The sequence below is a fragment of the Epinephelus fuscoguttatus genome, linkage group LG5 (assembly GCF_011397635.1).
Source record: "Epinephelus fuscoguttatus linkage group LG5, E.fuscoguttatus.final_Chr_v1".
NCBI lineage: Eukaryota > Metazoa > Chordata > Actinopteri > Perciformes > Serranidae > Epinephelus > Epinephelus fuscoguttatus.
Genome location: NC_064756.1, coordinates 13,025,217 through 13,044,561, shown reverse-complemented (window position 1 = coordinate 13,044,561; position 19,345 = coordinate 13,025,217). Strand labels below are relative to the sequence as shown.

Sequence of the window (19,345 nt, the reverse complement as noted above, 5' to 3'; positions counted from 1 at the left end):
GAAATCACTCATTTGATCTAGCTCTCACGGACAGCTCATCAGAAAGAGACAGAATTTCGGCACCCAGCTTACCGACACAATACCTGTTAAACAATTCTCACAACTTGGATTTATTTTTATGAAAAACCCATTTGAGTCTTTTGATCTGAGGACCCTTATGGACTAAAGTAATATGAATAATTAACAGGGTATTCAAGGAATGGACACATAATTTGAGGTAGCCAACAACCTGGTTTTATATATCCAAAGAACTTCTATAAAAATAGCTGAACTGAACCAGGCCTCTAATTAAGGCAGGTGTTTATTAGTCAAAATGTGTAGCCATGCTGGGCTATTAAAAGTGACTGGGCTTTTAATTGAAGTTTTATGGTATTTAAACTTCTGAGAATTCCAGACGTGCCTTTTTTGGAGCTACTATAGTTTGAAAATTTAAAAGTATGTTTGACAATAAGTAACAAAGTCACAGGGGCATCAGCTCACATAGTTTTCATCACTTTATTGTTCATATTGGTGTTTACAGAAGTGAAATAATCCACATAAAGTCACTTAAGACACATTATTTTATTCCCAAATGGAGCAGCTGAAGCGCAGTTTTGTAATGCTGAGGGCCCACAACTTCAGCCAGCTTACAGACCGTTGTTGCCGTGCTAATGTAACAGCCAACACCAGTCTGATAAGCTAGCTGAGGGGGTGGGAAAGTGGTGTCAAGTTGTTCACTACTGGGAAGATGGAAAGGGGATCTTATCCACGAGCCGGAGTGGACCAGAATCTATAGATTATGTTTCAGGCAGGACTTCCCCCCCAGCACAGGGAGGATTTGGGAGTCGGGAAGGCAGTCACATTAAAGTCTGAGTCTGATGAACATTCAGATTAAGAACACCAAAAGGGCAATTTAGCTCAGACTGTTGAGGATATGTCTTCCAAGACTTACTAAAAAGTAGTAAAATAAAAAATTGATTAGTGCTGACGGTTGACTTACCTTAAAGATGATGATTTCTAAGAGAAGATTAAACATTAGGTCTATCATGATGGTTAAATAACAAGTGTACAACAATTTTTAAACATCACAAAGCGTAGCCTATCAGGATGAACATTTAAAAATCTCATCCTACAAGAGAATCCAAAAATAACGAGACTCAGACTTGGAAACAAGTGCCATGATTTACATGTTTTATATATGATCTGATCCAAGGTTCATCCTAAATGTACAGAATAGAAATGGGACTAGTTAGCTGAGAGTACAATGTCACTATACAAATGATATCACCGTTTATTTTTTTTGTTTTGTTTTGTTTTGGTTCAAGTTTAACTCATGTCCACACAGACCATTAGAATAGAAATACATCTGCGCATACTGTCAAAAAGATATTAAGATATTTACACAATGTGCAAACTATCAATACCACACTGTTTTAAGTTGATATTGCTTTTTTTCTCACCATTTTAAACTGACAATTTCCAGAGACAAAAAAGAGACGTATTGGTCTTTACTGTATAACAGGACAAAAACATGAGGAAAATTAAACCCTGAAAAGAAAGACCATCCATAGCAGTTACCTTGGCAGCACACTGTACAAACAAGTCATGATCCATCCATACATAAATGTTACAAAATTAAATAAAAAATCAAGTTAATAACTATACTATACTCAAGGGAAGTCAGACCTTCCCGTCTTGCATAAGGCATAGCATCTGATGGGCACTGCACGTACACAGCAGTCACCACCAAACCGCTGCTTTACTTCTGAGGTCAATGAATGGGTTAATTTAACGTTAAAGTTACATGTTAAGATCAGCAAGAGAACCAATCGCACTACACACACCTAGATTGTGAGATGAGAGGAAGAACTACAAAACCTGAAGAGGGGACAAACCGTAAACAGCACATACATCCTCAAAAGCACACGCTCGCACACACGCCAACAAATAGTGCCTGGTTTTTTGAGTGGTCAGCCTCTGAGAATGGATGGGAGGGGGGGTGAGGTTTGTTGTTAAGTTGTGAGTGGCTGTGGCCGAGTGGAGGGCTCTCGGCAGCAGCAGAAACACAGTCACTTGGATGTTTGTACCGCTTTTGTCTTGTCATCACTTGGTTTTCTCCTCCGAGTGCCTCTGCTGCTGCAGCCGCTTGGCGTAGCTCTGAGCCATGGAGTTGACGATGGAAATGACAAAGTAGCAGACCATGACCAGCACCACCTTCTCAAACACCCACGACAGCCAGTTCTCATCCTGGAAACCCAAAATTAGGGTGTATATGCTATTAGTTACCATCATAAAAGAATAATGTTACAGTATATGAGCACACAGATCAGATACAGCAACTAAAATATTGTGAATATTGTTGGCATCACTATGGGAGGAAAATTAGATCAGCTATAAAGACATATTTTCACCATTTGCAAGATTTAAACTTAAAAGTATGTGCAGCCATAGACTGATGCCAACTAAAAACTAGAGCTAGATGCATAAAATCCTGATATCATCTTATTGCAAATATATTCATGTGTTGTCCAATAAGTAAGAAATTGCAGAACAGAAATGTCAAAAATATATTTAAAATAATTAAAAGATAATTGCTTAGTTACATTGTTTGTCCACTGGAGAGCATTTACAATTATATTTTTAAACTCTAAAATGTCCCGCTCAGTACAGTTCTTTACAGAAAACAAATGTAAGGATCTTTATAATTATGTATAAAGATCCTTACATTTATATTTGCCTCAAAAATCAAGCATGAGTTCAAAAAACAACTCTGATGTTGCTGCTTTTTCCATAATACTCCAAGTGTTGGATAAATTTATAGACAAAAATTTTATCTCTTGATTTTATGAAACCTTTCCAGTGTATAATTCAAAGTCAAGAGTATGACAAAAGACTTGCATACACCCTAACAAATAAATGTACCTATAAACCTCACATTCTGGTGATAAAAAACAGTAAGTGGTGCTTTGTTAAGTAATATATTGCTCTTACCGCTGGTTTACTTCCTCCAGCGTGGTGCAGCTTGTTCCTCTGTGCTTCCAGGTACTGACTGAAGGGCTTCTGAAGTGATGGTCCCACTTTGGGCACAGACCTGCCATGGCAGCCCCGCATACATCCACACAGAATGCCAAAGAAAAGAGACACCAGAGACGGGGAGGAAGAACATTAATTCACTTACCCTTTAAAGCACCCTTCCTTTGACATGTAGCCCAAAACTGAAGCTTTAAACCCTGAACATTTTCTCCCTGTAAGAGCCTCAAAGAGCAGCTCATGAAGTCTCGTCTCTCCCTGAACACTACCAAAAGGTCCTCACTGATCCACCAGTCAACCAGCATCCGTGTTACAGTTAAAGGCTGAGGGCCTCATCCTACAAGTGGGGCCCATCCTGGAGCTTTCACCTCCTCTACTAAGCACTGAGCAGGAGCAGGCAGCAGAGAGGAATGAAGCAGAAACCCTTCAGCCCTCTTTTTATACTCCACAGCTCTCTATAGGAGCCAGTGTCAGCCCCTTCAATCAGGAAGTGAGTCGGCATGATGTCATCACCTTTACCACCATTGCTGAGTTCTCGGTGAAAAGCTATCTAATCAGGGTGTGCTCATGCCCTTATTTGGCTGTGTGGATTAGCTCACCAGGGGGGCAAATCATAACGGATACCATTTTTATCAATTCATGTCATGTCATGTAGACGCACCGGTGTTATGGTTTAACCATGGGGTCAGTGGTGGTACAGTCTACGTGATGCAGAACTTATCATTACCATGAAAAGAAAAATATACTGCAGGCTGTTGACACCCAGACTTCCCACTGCATAAAGTCTGTCTCAGATTGGGACATAAACATGTCGTCTAGACTAGACTAAGCAAAAAAATGAGACAATTTAGTAAACAAAACAGTAAAAGGGAAGTGGGTAATTGCTGATTTTAAATCAACCTAACTAGTTCTGACTGACTCATTCCTGTTATCTCTCACTTTACATGCAAGCACACAAATATACACACAGCAACAGCCAAAAAACACCCTGTATCAGCACTGAGGCACTCATCACAGCCATGATAGCGAGTCACCAAGGGCCATCTGATCATGGGAAACAACCTTGAATCTTTTTTTTTTTTTTTTTTTTTTAAATCAAAAAGAAACAGGAGTCTCAGTTTGACTGTAGTTTCAGATCCTAATATGGTCAAAGTTACTACATGTAAGTGCACATTTCTCAACCATTGGACCAATAAAAGCCACATCCTACAGACATGTTAATCACAAACTTAACATCAAGTCTGACCAAACTCCTTGCTGGCTCTCTTAACATTGACTTGACTTAGAAAATCTTTCTTCAACATTTAGGATATTACCCTTACTTGCTCTAAACTGGCTAAACCTGAAATCAGTTTAACAGGCATATATTTTTTTCTTTGGCTCCGACTGTGTTTCCCGCCTCACCGGGGCAAATCTCTCAGTCAAATCTGAACTGGGTGAGTCACATCAACATGTTCGGATGGGACCTCACATGCCTGACCACCAGTGCTGCGGAGATGGATCGCACGTGGGGAGGAAAAGAAAAACCTTTCTGTGTAAAAATGCAAAAATGCATGCACGTACGCCCCCGCAGTGAAAGCATTTATTCGTGCAGGATCTCCAATCAGTGGTTGAAATGCATCTGAAAATGTTTATGAATGCACTGCCAACCACAAAACCAAGGGGAAGACAATGACTACATAAAGTAACCAGATTAATGCGATCTTTCGCCCTCACACACATTCTCACACACATTCTCACACACACACACACACACACACACACAGAAAAATGCTTACCCAATGAGTGACACCATTTGCTCCACTATGTGCTTGCTGAAGGTGATGATAACAAATAGTTTCTGCAGGAAAACAAAGGAGAGATTAATAAGCCGATTAGTTTCTGATCAAATGCAAAGGTATCAACAACATAGAAAATTTCTCCATTAATAAAAGTATATATAGATATTCTGTGTTTTACGGGACATCAGAGGAAAAATTTAGTGACCAACAAATAATTAGCAATGTGGGACACATGTGACAAACAGAAATTGATCGACAGACGTACATCTTGATTTTTAATTTTAGCAGCACAGCTGTGGGAAATTGAGGCCACATCTGCCACCGTCCACAGACACACTAATTACAAAACTCAAACCTGGCAGTAAGCTCAATTTCGGGCTGCGAGGGGCTTTGTGTGGTTTTGGGGGGGTGAAACCACAATATTCTTTCTCCGGTCCTGAAACTGATCAGCTTTAAACACCATGACACATGGCCCCCCGGACAAAATCAGACAGGATATGACACGTGATGCCCGAAAGGTTCAAGGTACAAAAAAGAAAGAAAGAAAAAAGAAAAATACAAAGGCTCCCCCCTGCAGACTCTTACCGTCTGCTCAATTTCCTTCTCCCATGTCTACCTTCTCATGTCCACTCTACATCCTCCATATCCCCTGCTGCCCAACGGGGCCCTTTGTCTGAAAGTCCTCAGAGTGAGGTCACTGGCTGGTACCACCATGAGATGGATAGGTTTAGTTTATTAAGACACAAGGCGAGTCACCCACAGACACAGACAGCCTCCCTTAGTATAGGCTTATATTAGTCACTGGGGTGGCAGTCTCAACAATACGCTCCGTAATTAACACATTTTTTGATCTAGTGCATTTTTTAAAATCCAAACTCTTGTTAAAGACTTCTTAAAAGCTTCCCTCCTTTCATCTGGAGCCTGTTTATATGATCTGGATGCATCTCAAAGCTAAAACCAGTATGAGGAATTCCCAAAGGACCGGAGCACCGTCAGAAAGAGTTAACCAGAAGTGCACAATTAGGAGTTTCTCACAGCCACACCGACTCATGATCTAAGCTCTAAGTTTGATCTTAGCTCTCCCACACGTTTTGAGGTCGTGGAGATTGTGAATCAGCCAGCAGCGCGTACCCGTTTCTCTTATGAGTGGATTTTTTGACACACGTTATTACAATGTGGACAGAGAACTGTGATGACATGAAACAAAAGAGGAGTCTTACTCAAAGCCAAGATGCTGCATACCTCTATGGTTTATGTTAGGAAATGGAAAACCTTGGTGTAAGGTGAGGTAAATGGATCCTTTGGTAGTTTCTAAGCACCTCTGATACACCTTTAAGTTGAGCTACTGACCTGTATATGCATCTTGATGATTGCTTTCCCAATTAGAGTTGCTCCAAAGAAGGTCCAGAAGGGAACCATGAAATGGCCGCATGTGATTCCAGCCAGGTCGAAGAGAGGATTGGGGATCTGAAACACACACACACATTAGAAGATATTAAAGATTCAGAGTCTTATAATTTACCCGTGTTACAGCTGTCAGGTTACAAGTTAATTTCCTTCAATACACATTTGCATCTACAGTGACAAATATTTGTTGAAATGAAGAAAGGAGTCTTGAATGCAACATTAAACTTTGATCCAGCATGTATAAACTGCAGAAACATAAATTTCAACTTACAGAGGCACAGGCCAAGATCCCAAAAAAGCCCACTTTCTGCACCATGTGCTGAACTCCCAGTTTTGCTCTTGTGACAACATCCTGCAAACAGAAATAAAATAAACATCCAACTCACATTACTGCTGTCAGATATGGATGGGTAGGATTATCTTCAAATTGGACTTTTATGACCCAAAACTTGTTCTACCACACTTCAACACATTTTTTTTTAAATACATGGGTGTCGCTGAACACAAATAAGCCTTTTACTCTTTTCTTAAAATAACCTTGCTCTCACTTTCAGTGTTTGGTTTTCTACCAAACAAAACTGTTGTCAGCGATGTTATTACAAGGAACGAGAGCCTTGTTGAGAGCACTGTGGTAAAATACTAGCTATTTCTGAGCACTGTAAGATACATATATTTTTTGGTGACTTTGCTGGCATCACAGCTGAAATCTTTTTGGCACAAAAGTGACGAGGATCTTTTGATCCTAATCTCCATCCCTGTGGGGGTGAAACGTCTGTGGTTACATGGTGAAGATCACAGCCGATGCAGGAGGGAGATTAAGAGGCAGTTTCCAAAAACTGGCATCTCATCAATGTCAATTATGGAAGCAATTTAAAGTTTAATTCTGCCTTAGTCTCTACAATTAAAATTTATATTAGTTTTCATCTTCAGACCATACTCATTTTCACTCATGCCAATTATGTTTGTAGCCAATATTTGTGGTGCATATTCTTTTCATTCAGAATTTTTGTTTTACACATCACAAAAAAACCACAAAGATACAGCATTGAGGTTTACAAGTGACAAGTTATGATCAATGTATCTAATTCCTTGCCACTGAGGCTAAGTAATTTTAGTCCAATGCAGTCTTTGCCACTAAAATTAAATAATTCTTAGTATAACTTATTGATAATTATTTAAAAATGCAATCAAATAAATCGCTACACATTTTTAGAAATGCTTTTCTCTTTTTGTCCTGTGAGATTCTGTAGATCGTCACACTTTTCTTCATTTTTTATTGACATGAAAATATTGATTATACTAATACACACCTCTAAGAGCCTGTTTACACCTGGTATTAACATGCTTTCAGTGATCCGAACACAGGTCCACAGCCGAGACACATCATCGTTCATACCTGTCTATCATGCCTCTCCAGCTGACCACGTGTGTTCAGATTTTGTGACTGTGTAGTCTACGTCACTTATGCTAGCAGCACAATTTGGCCCCGCACACAGTTGTTACTTCCACGGTCTCGCTAGCATACTCGCTAGTCATGTTAGCAATTGTGTCAGTACGGCTAGAGATTTTCCTGTCAGCAGAATTCAACATGACTCACCTTCCACAGGGTGAAACAATGGACACTTGTAGAGTGGGAAAGTTACAGTATACAGTGTTAGTGCGCTGCTACCAAAGCAACAACCTCACTGCATTGATGATGTAGTCCTTGTCAGGGATGCATCAGGATGCATTAGCATTTACACTACAAAATGTATGTGCTCAAATGAGACAGCACATCTCGGCTAGTGGTTTGAGTGATAGGATCACAAAGTGTCTTTGAGGTCGTTAATACTTAAGCGCTGTCCACTTGTGACCGCATCACCCAAAAAGCATGTTAATACCAAATATAAACAGGGTCTAAGTGATGTACTGTTTGCGTGACATTTGTTCCCATGAATCATGTCTTTCTCGGGTCTTAATAAACGTACTTATGACTCGTCTGTGAGATTGTTGCTTAGAAAACCTCTGACAAATGCACATGTGGATACATTCCCATGATGAAAGACATGTGATGTGAGGTTGGCCTCTTCAGCCTATTCAGCTCAAGAGGCAGTGAAGTGAAGAACAGACCAAGGAGACAATGTACACAATTCCTGATTTTCTGTTGCTGCTGCTGACTCAGCATCTGATCTCAGCTGTCTCCAGTCATGTGCCCTTGGTTCCTGACAGGACTGTCTGTCATTCAAATTAGAGGCCGGTGAAAAGAGAGAAGGAGTGAGGGAAGGAGGGAGGAAGAGGGAGCAAGGCCTGAGGGATGATTAAAGGGGTAGCTGTGCTCTGCGTGACTCACCCACGAACAGACAGATTTACTGGAAGTGTAAGGAGGGAGTGGCTTCACTGAAGTCACATGGCACCTTGAGACCAATCACTGGACAGCGGCTCCATGGTCAGTTGTGCATTATAAAGCGGAGGCCAAATGAGATATAATCATATCATATTGGGTGGGTTGGAAAAGTGTAAACACCTGTGCCAATATGGGACCAAATAAAGAGATAGATACTCTGATATTCAGTGTAGTTGCGGTGTTTTTTCAATAGAAGACAAAAGGTTGAGTCCAGGCTAGCTTTCGCACTAAATATGAGAAATTTGGGAGACAAAGAAAATGAAAGCTAATTGCAGGTTTAATTGTGTTTCTTTTGAGATACTTAATCTGAAATGAAAAATGATGCACCCTACGTTAAGGTGTCACCTTTTGCTACTTCAAATCAAATGAAAAACACATCTGAGGTGGGTAATGCTTCTTTAACCTTTACACAAAATAATCTTTGTATTTTTGTGCTCATGTATATGACCTGCTGCAAAAAGAGTTAACATTGGAAATGACCAAGGCAAAGGTTCTCATAACAGATGTGTATGCGTGTGCAATTCTGACCTGGGCGCCCTCGGCCTGCTCCAGCATCTCCTCAAACTCCTCGTAGTCTTCATCGTCCGGATCAGCTCCTGACTGACGAGCCGCTCTGGCCATAAAATATGGAGGCAGCTCTCCGATGGCAGTGCCTGCCCCCTGAACCAGCACAATTTACAAATATTCCACGTCAGCATTTGCTTATCTATTTCCAACATTCACACACACACACAACTATTCTCACCATCATCAACTTTTGAATTTGATACACGCAACTGCTTTGTGTAAAGTAATGCATTCTTTGGCTGTGTGTAAGACTTGAGACAAGCTTTTGTAGTTCTATAAGCATCATGGATTTTTTTCACCCCAGTCTAAGCATGCTGGAATGTGGGACTCCCAATTCTTTGACAAGTTTCCAGCTGTCGCAATGCCACCCACTGCTGGTACTGCCAAACATTCTTGCCATTTTTCGGTGTGGATCACTGTACTGTCTCTCTATGCAAACTGCGACTCACCCACATGCAGGCCTCCAGGCGGACCTTTGACATGATTGAGAAGAGGGAGATGCTTCCCTCCAAGCCTTCACCTTGGGGGCAGACAATCTGGTCTGGGTACGGAGGCTCTGGGAAGTCCGTGGAGCCGCACTCGTATGCTGCCAGGGTTACTGACGCTATATGAGGACCCTGAGAGAGAGGTGAGACAGATGGATGGGATGAGTGGGTTTTATAGATTAGAAGACACTGGGACATATACTGGCAGTTGCACATGAAATCATTTTGTCCAGCGTGTGTAATGAAACACTTGGACATGTGCCCATATTGTAAATGTGACAAATGCTGTAGCCCAGGGGGAGCTGAGCGAGGGGAAACACAATACAAACTCAATCTACAGTGGTCATGGGTAAAAGGATATTTTGAATTGCTACTGAGAGTACTAACTATTAAACCTTTGACAATGAAATGTGATTATGTTGCACAGCCATACACTAGTATAAAGTTGCTGTCCTGCTGCTGAATGATTAAACGGGCTCACAGGTACAGACACACACCAACAGTAGCTGAGTCACAGTCTCTCTGACAGGTAGGTATGTCATCATTTATCATTGTAAAGACTTCTGGTTAGGCCCAGCCACCTGGCCTCAATAACAGTTGGCCCACCTGTAACTACAACACAGCTACTCTATTATGCCTCCTCTGAGTGATACAGGCAACACTGACGGTAGATGGACAGCACACAATTAGTCTGTGTTGACTACGACTGCTCCCCCACAGCAACTCCCTACCCCGCTGAGTGTGAGCACACAGGAGGCTTCTTTAATTTACACAACACAGTCTGCTTCAGTCCGCTTCAGTCCAAACAGAGCTCCGTTTAACAGCATTTCTTCATGACGCGCAAGTGTTAACAAAGAAATGAAAAGACTAAGCTGTGAGTCAAACAAATTATGATACTCATCAGACAGGCGATACACTGGCCCTCACGGTGAACTTCTTTGTTCACCAGAGTCAGCAAAGCCCAGCTCTTTGCACACAAAGCAAATAAACCACTTCTTTGCCCGGTAACCATTGAGCAAGTGGATTTCATCAAGTACCCATCAAATAAAATAAATATGTGAACAAGTTTACTTTGCTAAAGAAATGCCTGTTGTCCCCCAGATGCTGCATTGTTCATTACAAGCCACAATACTAAAGAACTGGATGGTCTACTGACATTTGTTTTGTTGTTAGAGCCTTACCGATAGTGGGTCTAAATATGCAAAGGTTACTGGAAGGATGACTCAACAGGAAGGAGCATAGGGTCCTTAAAATGACTTATCCCCTTAGCAGCATGAATGGATTCAGATCATTTCACAGCAGTCTGCTCTGACACTTTGACCCCTGGGTGGCAAAAGAGAGACGTTCTTGGGTGCGGTTCTTGTGTGTCACCAAAAAATGTTTTAACGATTTAATCCTCTAGGCATTATGAACAACCGCAGCACATTTCGTGGAAATCCCAACAATTAGTTTGCAAAACACTTTGTGTTGATTGAGTTTAACTTTGACCTGACAGTGGCATGCAGTTTGCAGAATTAAGAATCGTCCTCTGGGCATCATGCGTGCTGCACAGTAATAGTCCAGGTATGTTGTTTAGAACAAGATGAAGAAGGACGTGGACTTTTAAGTGGTGGATCTTAATCAGGGTGTCTACAGGTATCAGACAGTAAATTCAATGCTTTGTATGACCCGTTCAAAACATTTTACCCAAATTAAGGACAGATTTTTGGACAAATCATGTTTTATGTATTTAAGCACCACAGGCAAGTAGTATGTGGTCTTGTGTAGAAGTAAGTGTTATGTAGGAATGTGGTTATTAGAGATAAGTCAGTCTACATTTTGCCAACAGGTAAGTGCAAGTATGACGTAAAATGACAGTGATACAGTTTTTAAAGATGCGTAACATTAGAAATGTGGACTTTTACATAGAAAGGCTTCACTCATGTTCACAAAGAAATTAAAAAATGGATAAATGAAATTAGATAAAATGTCTTTGGTCGTTAAAGACCTCACAAATTCAAATTCAAGACTATTTCACAATAATAACAATAATAATAATAATAATAATAATAGAAATAAATTTTATTTGTAAGTGCTTTTACAAATGCTCAAAAGACACTTTACAGTTTTTTAAAAATCATAAGATAGCTAAGTCAGAATAAAATAAAACTTGAAAACAGCAATAAACAGTATAAAACACACAAACTTATACATTAAAAGCTAATTTAAAAAGGTGAGTTTTGAGCATGGTCTTGAATGTTGGGAGGTGTGTGCAGTTACGGATGGGTTTGGGGAGTGAGTTCCAGAGGGAGGGGGCAGCGATGGAGAAGGCCCTGTCCTCCCAGGTTCGGTGCTTGGTCCGTGCAGGTAGTGAGAGGAGATTTCCTTAGGATGAGTGGAGGTCACGGGAGGGGGTGCAGTGGTGGAGTAGGTGTGTGAGGTAGGAGGGGGCCTGGTTGTTGAGTGCTTTGTGTGTGAGGGGGAGGATTTTAAACTGTATGCAATGTGTGATGGGGAGACTTTTGAATCTAAGACTTTTTAAGGACCTGTAGACACCCTGTAATTATCATCTGTAGCTCCCATCATTACAGGGAACAATCTGAAAGTAGACAAATCTAAAAGTAGACAAACCTACAAGTAAAAGCAACAATGTATGAACATGTTTTTGTTTTTTATTTCAACAACAATATTAGGACTAGAATCCAGCACTTAGAGCAGGGATGTCAAACTCATTTTAGATCATGGGCCACAAACAGCCCAATTTGATGTCAAGTGGGCCTGACTAATAAAACCACTGCATAACAACCTATAAATATCATCAGCTCCAATTTTTCTCTTTGTTTTCATGTAAAGAAGTACAAGTCCATTCTATAAATGTCCATCCTTGTACAAAACAGATGACTAGCCAGAAATGTCTTGAGAAAAATAAGCGCATTTCAACATTATGTCTCCGTTTTTCCACATTCTTTTGAACTGTGGCTGCTGACTGATAATATTTTGCAGAAGGTTTGACATCATTAAACATGATCACAGTAAGTATTCAATGCTTGTATCAGAGATCTGTGTTCTGCTCAGGGTGGAAAAGCCTCTGAAGCAGAGTTTCCCATGACCTAAGCTACGTGCTCTTTAACTTGCTCCTGAAACCTAGCACCTCACAGCCCAGTCATCTAGTTAGCCTGATTGGACCTTCTGACAGGCTGGTTCTAGCCCACGGGCCATATGTTTGACACCCCTGACTTAGATACACAGCAATGACTTCCAAAACATAATGATGAATCATAAGGATCATACTGGTGAGTGAATCCCCTTTCCCATGAGCATGATGAACTCATTCTCTCTGTGGGGCTATCTAATAATGCTTCAGGCTTAAATTCAGTGTAACTGCACTGGTGAGACATGTGGTTTTTTTTCCCCTTCTAAGTTAACGCCGGGGGTTTCCTGTCTATGGCTGACATCAACACTAAGTAGGCAGCAGTGGTAGGAGCTGTTGCACTGTGAACATGAACTCAGTGTTAGTGAGAAGGGATACAGGAAATAGTCTCTTTGTGAGCAGTGGACTTGTGTCATGTGACTAGCAGTGTAAATAGGGCTTTCAGAGTTCTGCGAAAAATTATGAGATGGTCACAGAGGTTTGGGGAATTGCGGTGGAAGCAACACAAAGGGGACATTGGCAGCATGACAGACTGTGTCACTCCCATGTATCGACTTTTGTATGGAAATCATTCTCATCAGAGAGGTATGCCATTTCCTTAGCATCCATACCCTGGATTACCAGCAACCTGATGGCTCCTCTAAATAAGAAACATGCATTTATAAGATGGGTTTGGGACGGCTTTTAAAAGGTACAAGCATATCTAAAATGGAGGCTAGAGGAAATGCTATATAACAGCCCATTTAAAATGCAGCCACATCCGCCCCAGACGCACCCTCCGAGTGGCCCAGCATTCATAAATATAATATACTGGGACAACAAAATGAGTACACGACATATAGTGGCATCCTTCTCGTCTTTATTGAGATATAAATGTGTAGGATGTATGGATCGGTATAGCGAGACCATGTGGCGCAATCCAGCCCAACTGAATAGTCCTGCTATAAAATTTAAAGGGGAATAAGATAAAGGATGCTTGGATTAGTGTGAAAGAGATCAGGAGTTTGGGGGTGGTGGGGGAGGGTGTAACAGAGAGTAACTGGGAAAAGACAAGTAAACTGAACCTTTTTCCTAACAGGTTTGACTCTGAGTCCTTAACCTCTCCAAATGCACTACATCATAGCTACAACCCCTCCAACACGCTGTTGAAACTAATAGTAACCTTGGCCAATTAAATATGTTGAGTTAATGGGTATTTAAAGCAACACATTTGGACAGCTGTGGCTTAGAGGAGCAGGTCATCCGTTAATCGGAGGACAAATCTGCATGTGGAAGTATCCTTGAGCAAGATACTGACCCCAAATTGCTCCCGATGGCTGCTCCATTGGTGTGTGAGTGTGCTAAAACTGAGTAGCAGGTGGCACCTTGTACAGTAGCCTCGGCCACCAGTGTGTGAATGTGAGTGTGTGAATGTGACTCTTAATGTAAAAAGCGCTCAGAGTGGTCAGAAGACTAGAAATGCACTATACAAGTACAAGTGCAGGTCCGCATTCTAGCTGCATGGGCCACAGGAAGCCTCCCACTTCCTATGGCAATAATAAGACACAGTATGATTTTCCTGAATTTCAAAAGAATGGGTTTGCCCAAGTGTCCGAACAAAGCACTTCTCTGCTTTAACAGCAGGGTTAGAGCTCCTAAAATTTTGGGAAGATTAAATCCTATTGTACTATCTGGTCACAATGTTTCTCACAAGATTTTTTTGAACAACTTCCAAGTGAGCAGTTTGAGTAACACAAGATAGACTTTATCAGATGAGTCAAATGCTTATGGGACAAATGCTTATCACAAAATGGCTTCTAAAATAACCTCAACTGCAAAAGTAAACGTGATAGTTGTAAAAGAAAATAAATGAGAAAATTTGTTGTAACAGATGGCAGGTTGCTCCTTATGGGAGAGATGACGGTGCAGACTCACATTAGTAAGAAACCTCCCTCACACAGAGAGGGGAGAGAACATGAAATCACACCCTCTTAGTATTATAATTGGACACAATATAAAGTACCTGAGGACTACTTGACAACAGAAGACAGTGAAACAACTCAAACAAACGCATGATGAGTATTAATGGAAGGAGTGCACACCATCTCTGAAAAACAGGAAGGTCACGGTTACATCTTTTCCCATTATTTCATTATGATGGAAACAGCTGACTCAGCTGGCCCACATCTGCACAAGTTCTACAGGACAGAAGCCACATCATCAGCCTGGAGCGGACTCCGTTGCACTAAGGTTTTATTTTGCTACTTCTCCTTTTTTACCATAACCAAGACAAATGACACACATTTTGGTGATTCAGGCATACAGTCATTCTGCGACTGCATGTCAGGGAAAAATTACACCTTACTTTTGGTTAGCTTTGGACAGGCGGGTGACAAAATGGAACAACTTTGAAGAAGTAGAAGACAATGACTATGTGACGCCATCCTCTGGCAACTACAGGAATAGACACACATGGGCTTTTATGCAGGTATACGTGGAAGAAAAAAAAGTGTGTGGTGAATTAGATGTAATTTACATCTGAAGAAAAACAGCCTGCATACACACAGGATATCCTGAATCATGCTGAAAACAGCCAACCAGATAATCATGGTTAACAGTTTCTCTTTAAGGCCATTATCATTTTGCAGCCTTTTGACTGTTGAGATATGGGCTGCACGTGGGCGTGATGAGTCTGATTTCCCAGAAACATGAAAACACAGTAATGGGTACTACAATGACAAAAAAATGTGGATGATTAGATATGAATGCGATTCAACTATTATCATGAACTATTATCTCCACCAGGTAAAAGCATTTGGTCATGTGAGTATGTGTGTGTGTAGGTATGTCTGTATCTGTCTGTTCGCAGCTAATCTCGCAAACTACTGGACCAATCACCCTCATGTTTTGTGTGCACATTTATGACCGTATGCTCAAGGACCTCTCGAGGTTATGGTGGTTCACATTTGTTGAAAAACTTGTTTTATTTAGTGCTAAAATACCATCATTAACTGCTCATGCCTCACTCCCCTTAACCTGCTGGTAGGGGCCACAAGTTTTCCGGAAACCTGCTCGATTAAAAACGGCAAGCCTATATCCGCTGCAGGCCACATCTCTGCCTTTATTATGGCTCCAAAACTGACATCCATACAAAAGACTGGTCCCACTTTAACCCACAGGATCTACAGATGCAGGCGTGCAGGGTGGAGCTCTGATGATCTTTTCTAGTTGTATCTGTTTTTGAGTGCACTTACAGTGTGTACAGGTGGGCAACTGAATTACTTTGTAGCTGCTACTTTTTTTGGGGTAATACAATACATGCTTCTCATTCAAATTACATTTCATCAACATATGCTGAGGCTGATTTAAAATTATTAAGAGCCAGTGTAGCTAGTGGCTTTCTAAGGATGTGTTTTTCCCCCTCCTTACTTGAGTCTTTTGCTGTGTTGCTTATTTTAAAATTGAAAAAATTGAATGCCTTGGCAGCCACAGGTCCCTCAGAGTGAGATTGTTTTCTGCTTATCTGAATGTTTTGTCATGCATCCTAATGAGATTGCAGTGCGGTCTGATTCCTTTTTTCAGATCCTTTTCATATAGCCTACTAGTGCCTCTGTATTCTGTAGTAATCCAGTTAAAGTAAGCCTACGTTTTACTTCTACTACTCCTTTTCTGACACTGTTATCTTTGTCTTGTTTGTTTTTTATTTTTGGTTTGAAATAAAGTCCTTCATTCATTCATTCATTCATTCATTCAAAGAACTGGTGTGTAATCAAGTGTTATCTTACCAGATAGAGGAGAAAGGTGTGCAGGCCAGTCCCAAGGCCTACTGAAGACAGGATCCCAAGGCCTACCCAGTAGGCACACCATAGGAACCTCTTCTCCAGGTAATTAACATACTTCAGTGAAGAAAGTAAAATAAAACAGATTAGAAGGCGGAGGACACGGGGTATGAACACTGAATTACGGCTGTTACAGTTCTAGTCTTTCATTATCTGTTTCAGATGTTTCAGTGTACTCATATTTATAATATTAAAAGCTTGTCAGTTGTAGTCATGGGGTGATTATGGCTGAAATAATACATTTTATTTTGATTAATATCAGCTGTTTTTAGAGGGAAAGGTACATTTTTTAAATTTCAATTTGTATATACTTTTTAATCTCATTATATACTAAAGATTACCTGTATTGGTTAAATATTATTTCATCATTATAAATGTGAGTAATCTAGAAGATGTGGTGATTGTTTAACTGGAATGTAATGGACCACTGCACAGAGGAATTCGTAAACCGGACTCTCAGCCAACTGTATGATCAAGGGTTACTTGACAACAGTACAGACCTCATTATCTCCCAACATAAGCTTACTCCTAGGAGCCTTTTTAGGCAGATAAAGAGTGACTTATCATTAACCTTTAAACAGGCAGGTGACGGAGCAGTGGTGTTGATTATTAACATCACTAACAGAAAACAAATCAGCCAAGCCTTACTTGTTGGTGTGCTCCTTCAGTGGAGTAGGCGATGGAGAACAGAGAACATAACACCAAAACTAAGAACACTGTGCCTCGCCGTTGCCAAAGCCTGAACAGAGAAGCAAGAAAACAAAATGGACAATAAGGACACAAGTTCCACACATGCAAACTGAAAAGGTGTTTACAGAAACATTTTTTCATCAGTCAATCATTTAGGTCAGAGTGTATGTCGGCGTTAACTGGTGAGCAAAACAGATTCACATGAAAAACAAAAAAAGGTCACAAGCACAAACATCCTTGCAAAAGTATCGCGCCAACAAAGGCACATTTGGAAAACCTTTTTTTAATTTCTTACTTAAACGTCCACTCCTTTAGCTTGATAAGGGTCTCCAGGAGAAAATAATGTAATGTGGTGACAGGCCTCCTCCATAACACCAGAGACAAGCGCTCCTCCTTATCTTTCTGTCGCCTCTCTCTTACCGAAGAGTCTGGAGAACAAACAAAACTGCAATCATCCTCACAAACTGTAATACTTGTGTCCCCATCAGTTAATGCATGCTGTTGAACCGGTAATGCTACAAACATGATACATGTGACATCTGGTTCTTGCTCTATTGTGGATCACCTTGTTTGAAAAGCAGCATAAAGTGAGTCAAGGTTTTTATAACTTGCGCCAACTATGTGATGGTAGTTATCATACTGTGTCATCAGAGATTGCACAAGCTAAACTTTTCAGGGACATATGAGTGTTAACTTTTCTACTGTGCATTTAAAGAGCTGAAAGTTCACCAACCTGTCGACTTGCCATTCTGTTTGTCTTTAGCTCCTGCACGTTTCTGTGGCTGCTCACAGCTTGCTCCATTGGCTGCCATGTCAATCAAGGTTTCAGCAGGTCAGGCAGTCTGGGTGGGAAAAAGAGCGACGAGTTGGTGTCTCTTGTGTAAGTGTCCTCCCCGCTGGTGTTTTGCTCCCTACTGACCAAGACAATATGACAGACGCTGTGGGACTGTCGTGAAATCCTTATCAACGACTCTTCGGCGTTAAAATATCAGACTGTCAATGCAAATGTTTCGTCAACTGACATTCAAATTACATTAGCGTAAGAAAAAGAATATATCATACTAAACTCTAATACAAAATAGCACTGACTGCCTCACAACACTAAGATATAGGGCTTACTTAAACAACCGTCGTTCAGTAGGTCAATCTGTAACAAGATATGACGCCAAATGCGTTCACATCATCATCATCCACATGCTAACCGGTTAGCCAACATGCTAACGGATAAGCTAGGCACGCTAGCCGTTTCTACATTAAAATACAGCTTTAAAATCAATAACGAGTCGCCTTACTTGTGGGGAGATGTGTAAAAAATGTTCCCTGTCGCTGTGCTGTTATAGTGTTAACAAAACATACTCTTATAAGGTGTAAAACAGAGCGATGTTTGTTACAATCATGACAGTCGTACCTCTTTCCTGTCCCCTTCACCCGGAAACTAACAGCGGACGTGTCCAAGTAAAACGACGTCGCGGTTCAGCTGTGAATAATTTGTTTGTTATTAACTACTATGGTAAAATAATAAATTGTACAATAGTGAAAAGGAGACGCCACATAAATAAAGCACTTGCTTACCTCCGGATTCCATTTATGTGACTCAACTTATAAATGAGATACTTTTATTGTGAAATTGGGATGACGACGTATTTCCGTGAGGTGTTTTATGGTCCAATCGGAGGTTGCCAGATTTGCCAACAAAGTGAGACAATTACAAGAGTCTGCGGGCTCATTTTCACCTTGACTCATGTAGCAGTAGGTGTCCAAAACCAGATGGCATTGCTCCAAAATTAATTCCTACAACTACTGCTCAGTTTTAGTGTCTGTCTGCCCATCAGGGGTCAGGACTGTCCAGCTGTGAGACACATAAGCATGCTTTAAGGATCTGTCACTTTTAGAGCCCTGAAAGGACACCTCACCTCACCTCACACAAAGTCTGCAGTGCTGCTGAGTGTACATTATAGGCTGTTATTATATCTAGACGTTGAGCAACACTCAATTTATTGAGCTACACGTGAAATACAAACCTTGTACTTTCCTGGCCACAAAAATTCCTCCCCTCAAGTGATGTCACATTCCTC

General features: G+C 40.9%; 1 protein-coding gene across 7 annotated transcripts; it reads right to left on the bottom strand.

Annotated features, from left to right (window-relative positions):
- Positions 1–1,142: 1,142 nt before the first annotated feature.
- On the bottom strand, positions 1,143–18,741 carry vmp1 (vacuole membrane protein 1). 7 transcript variants are annotated; one of them, XM_049577102.1, is made up of 12 exons: positions 18,679–18,741; positions 18,004–18,181; positions 17,566–17,698; positions 17,229–17,319; positions 16,527–16,637; positions 9,597–9,764; positions 9,109–9,240; positions 6,469–6,549; positions 6,141–6,257; positions 4,788–4,849; positions 2,971–3,070; positions 1,143–2,226 (listed from the first exon to the last, which is right to left on the bottom strand). In XM_049577102.1, exons 2-12 carry the CDS (start codon positions 18,080–18,082, stop codon positions 2,083–2,085), a joined length of 1,218 nt encoding a protein of 405 aa, XP_049433059.1. In that variant the 5' UTR covers positions 18,083–18,181; positions 18,679–18,741; the 3' UTR covers positions 1,143–2,082. The 7 variants fall into 7 exon arrangements, with proteins under 7 accessions (XP_049433059.1, XP_049433061.1, XP_049433058.1 ...); XM_049577104.1 differs by having other exon boundaries at positions 18,004–18,112; positions 18,679–18,735; XM_049577101.1 differs by having other exon boundaries at positions 18,004–18,184; positions 18,679–18,700.
- Between the last annotated feature and the right edge of the window lie 604 nt (positions 18,742–19,345).

What these genes read in the sequence shown, in the direction of transcription:
- vmp1 (XM_049577102.1), bottom strand. Translation starts at nt 18,082, where the DNA reads ATGGCAGCCAATGGAGCAAGCTGTGAGCAGCCACAGAAACGTGCAGGA. An exon ending in TCATCAAGATGCATATACAG is followed by an intron (nt 4,850 to 6,140) that starts GTCAGTAGCTCA and finishes GTTTTCCTGCAG; the next exon opens with AAACTATTTGTTATCATCAC. An exon ending in CTGGAGGAAGTAAACCAGCG is followed by an intron (nt 2,227 to 2,970) that starts GTAAGAGCAATA and finishes TTGGGTTTCCAG; the next exon opens with GATGAGAACTGGCTGTCGTG.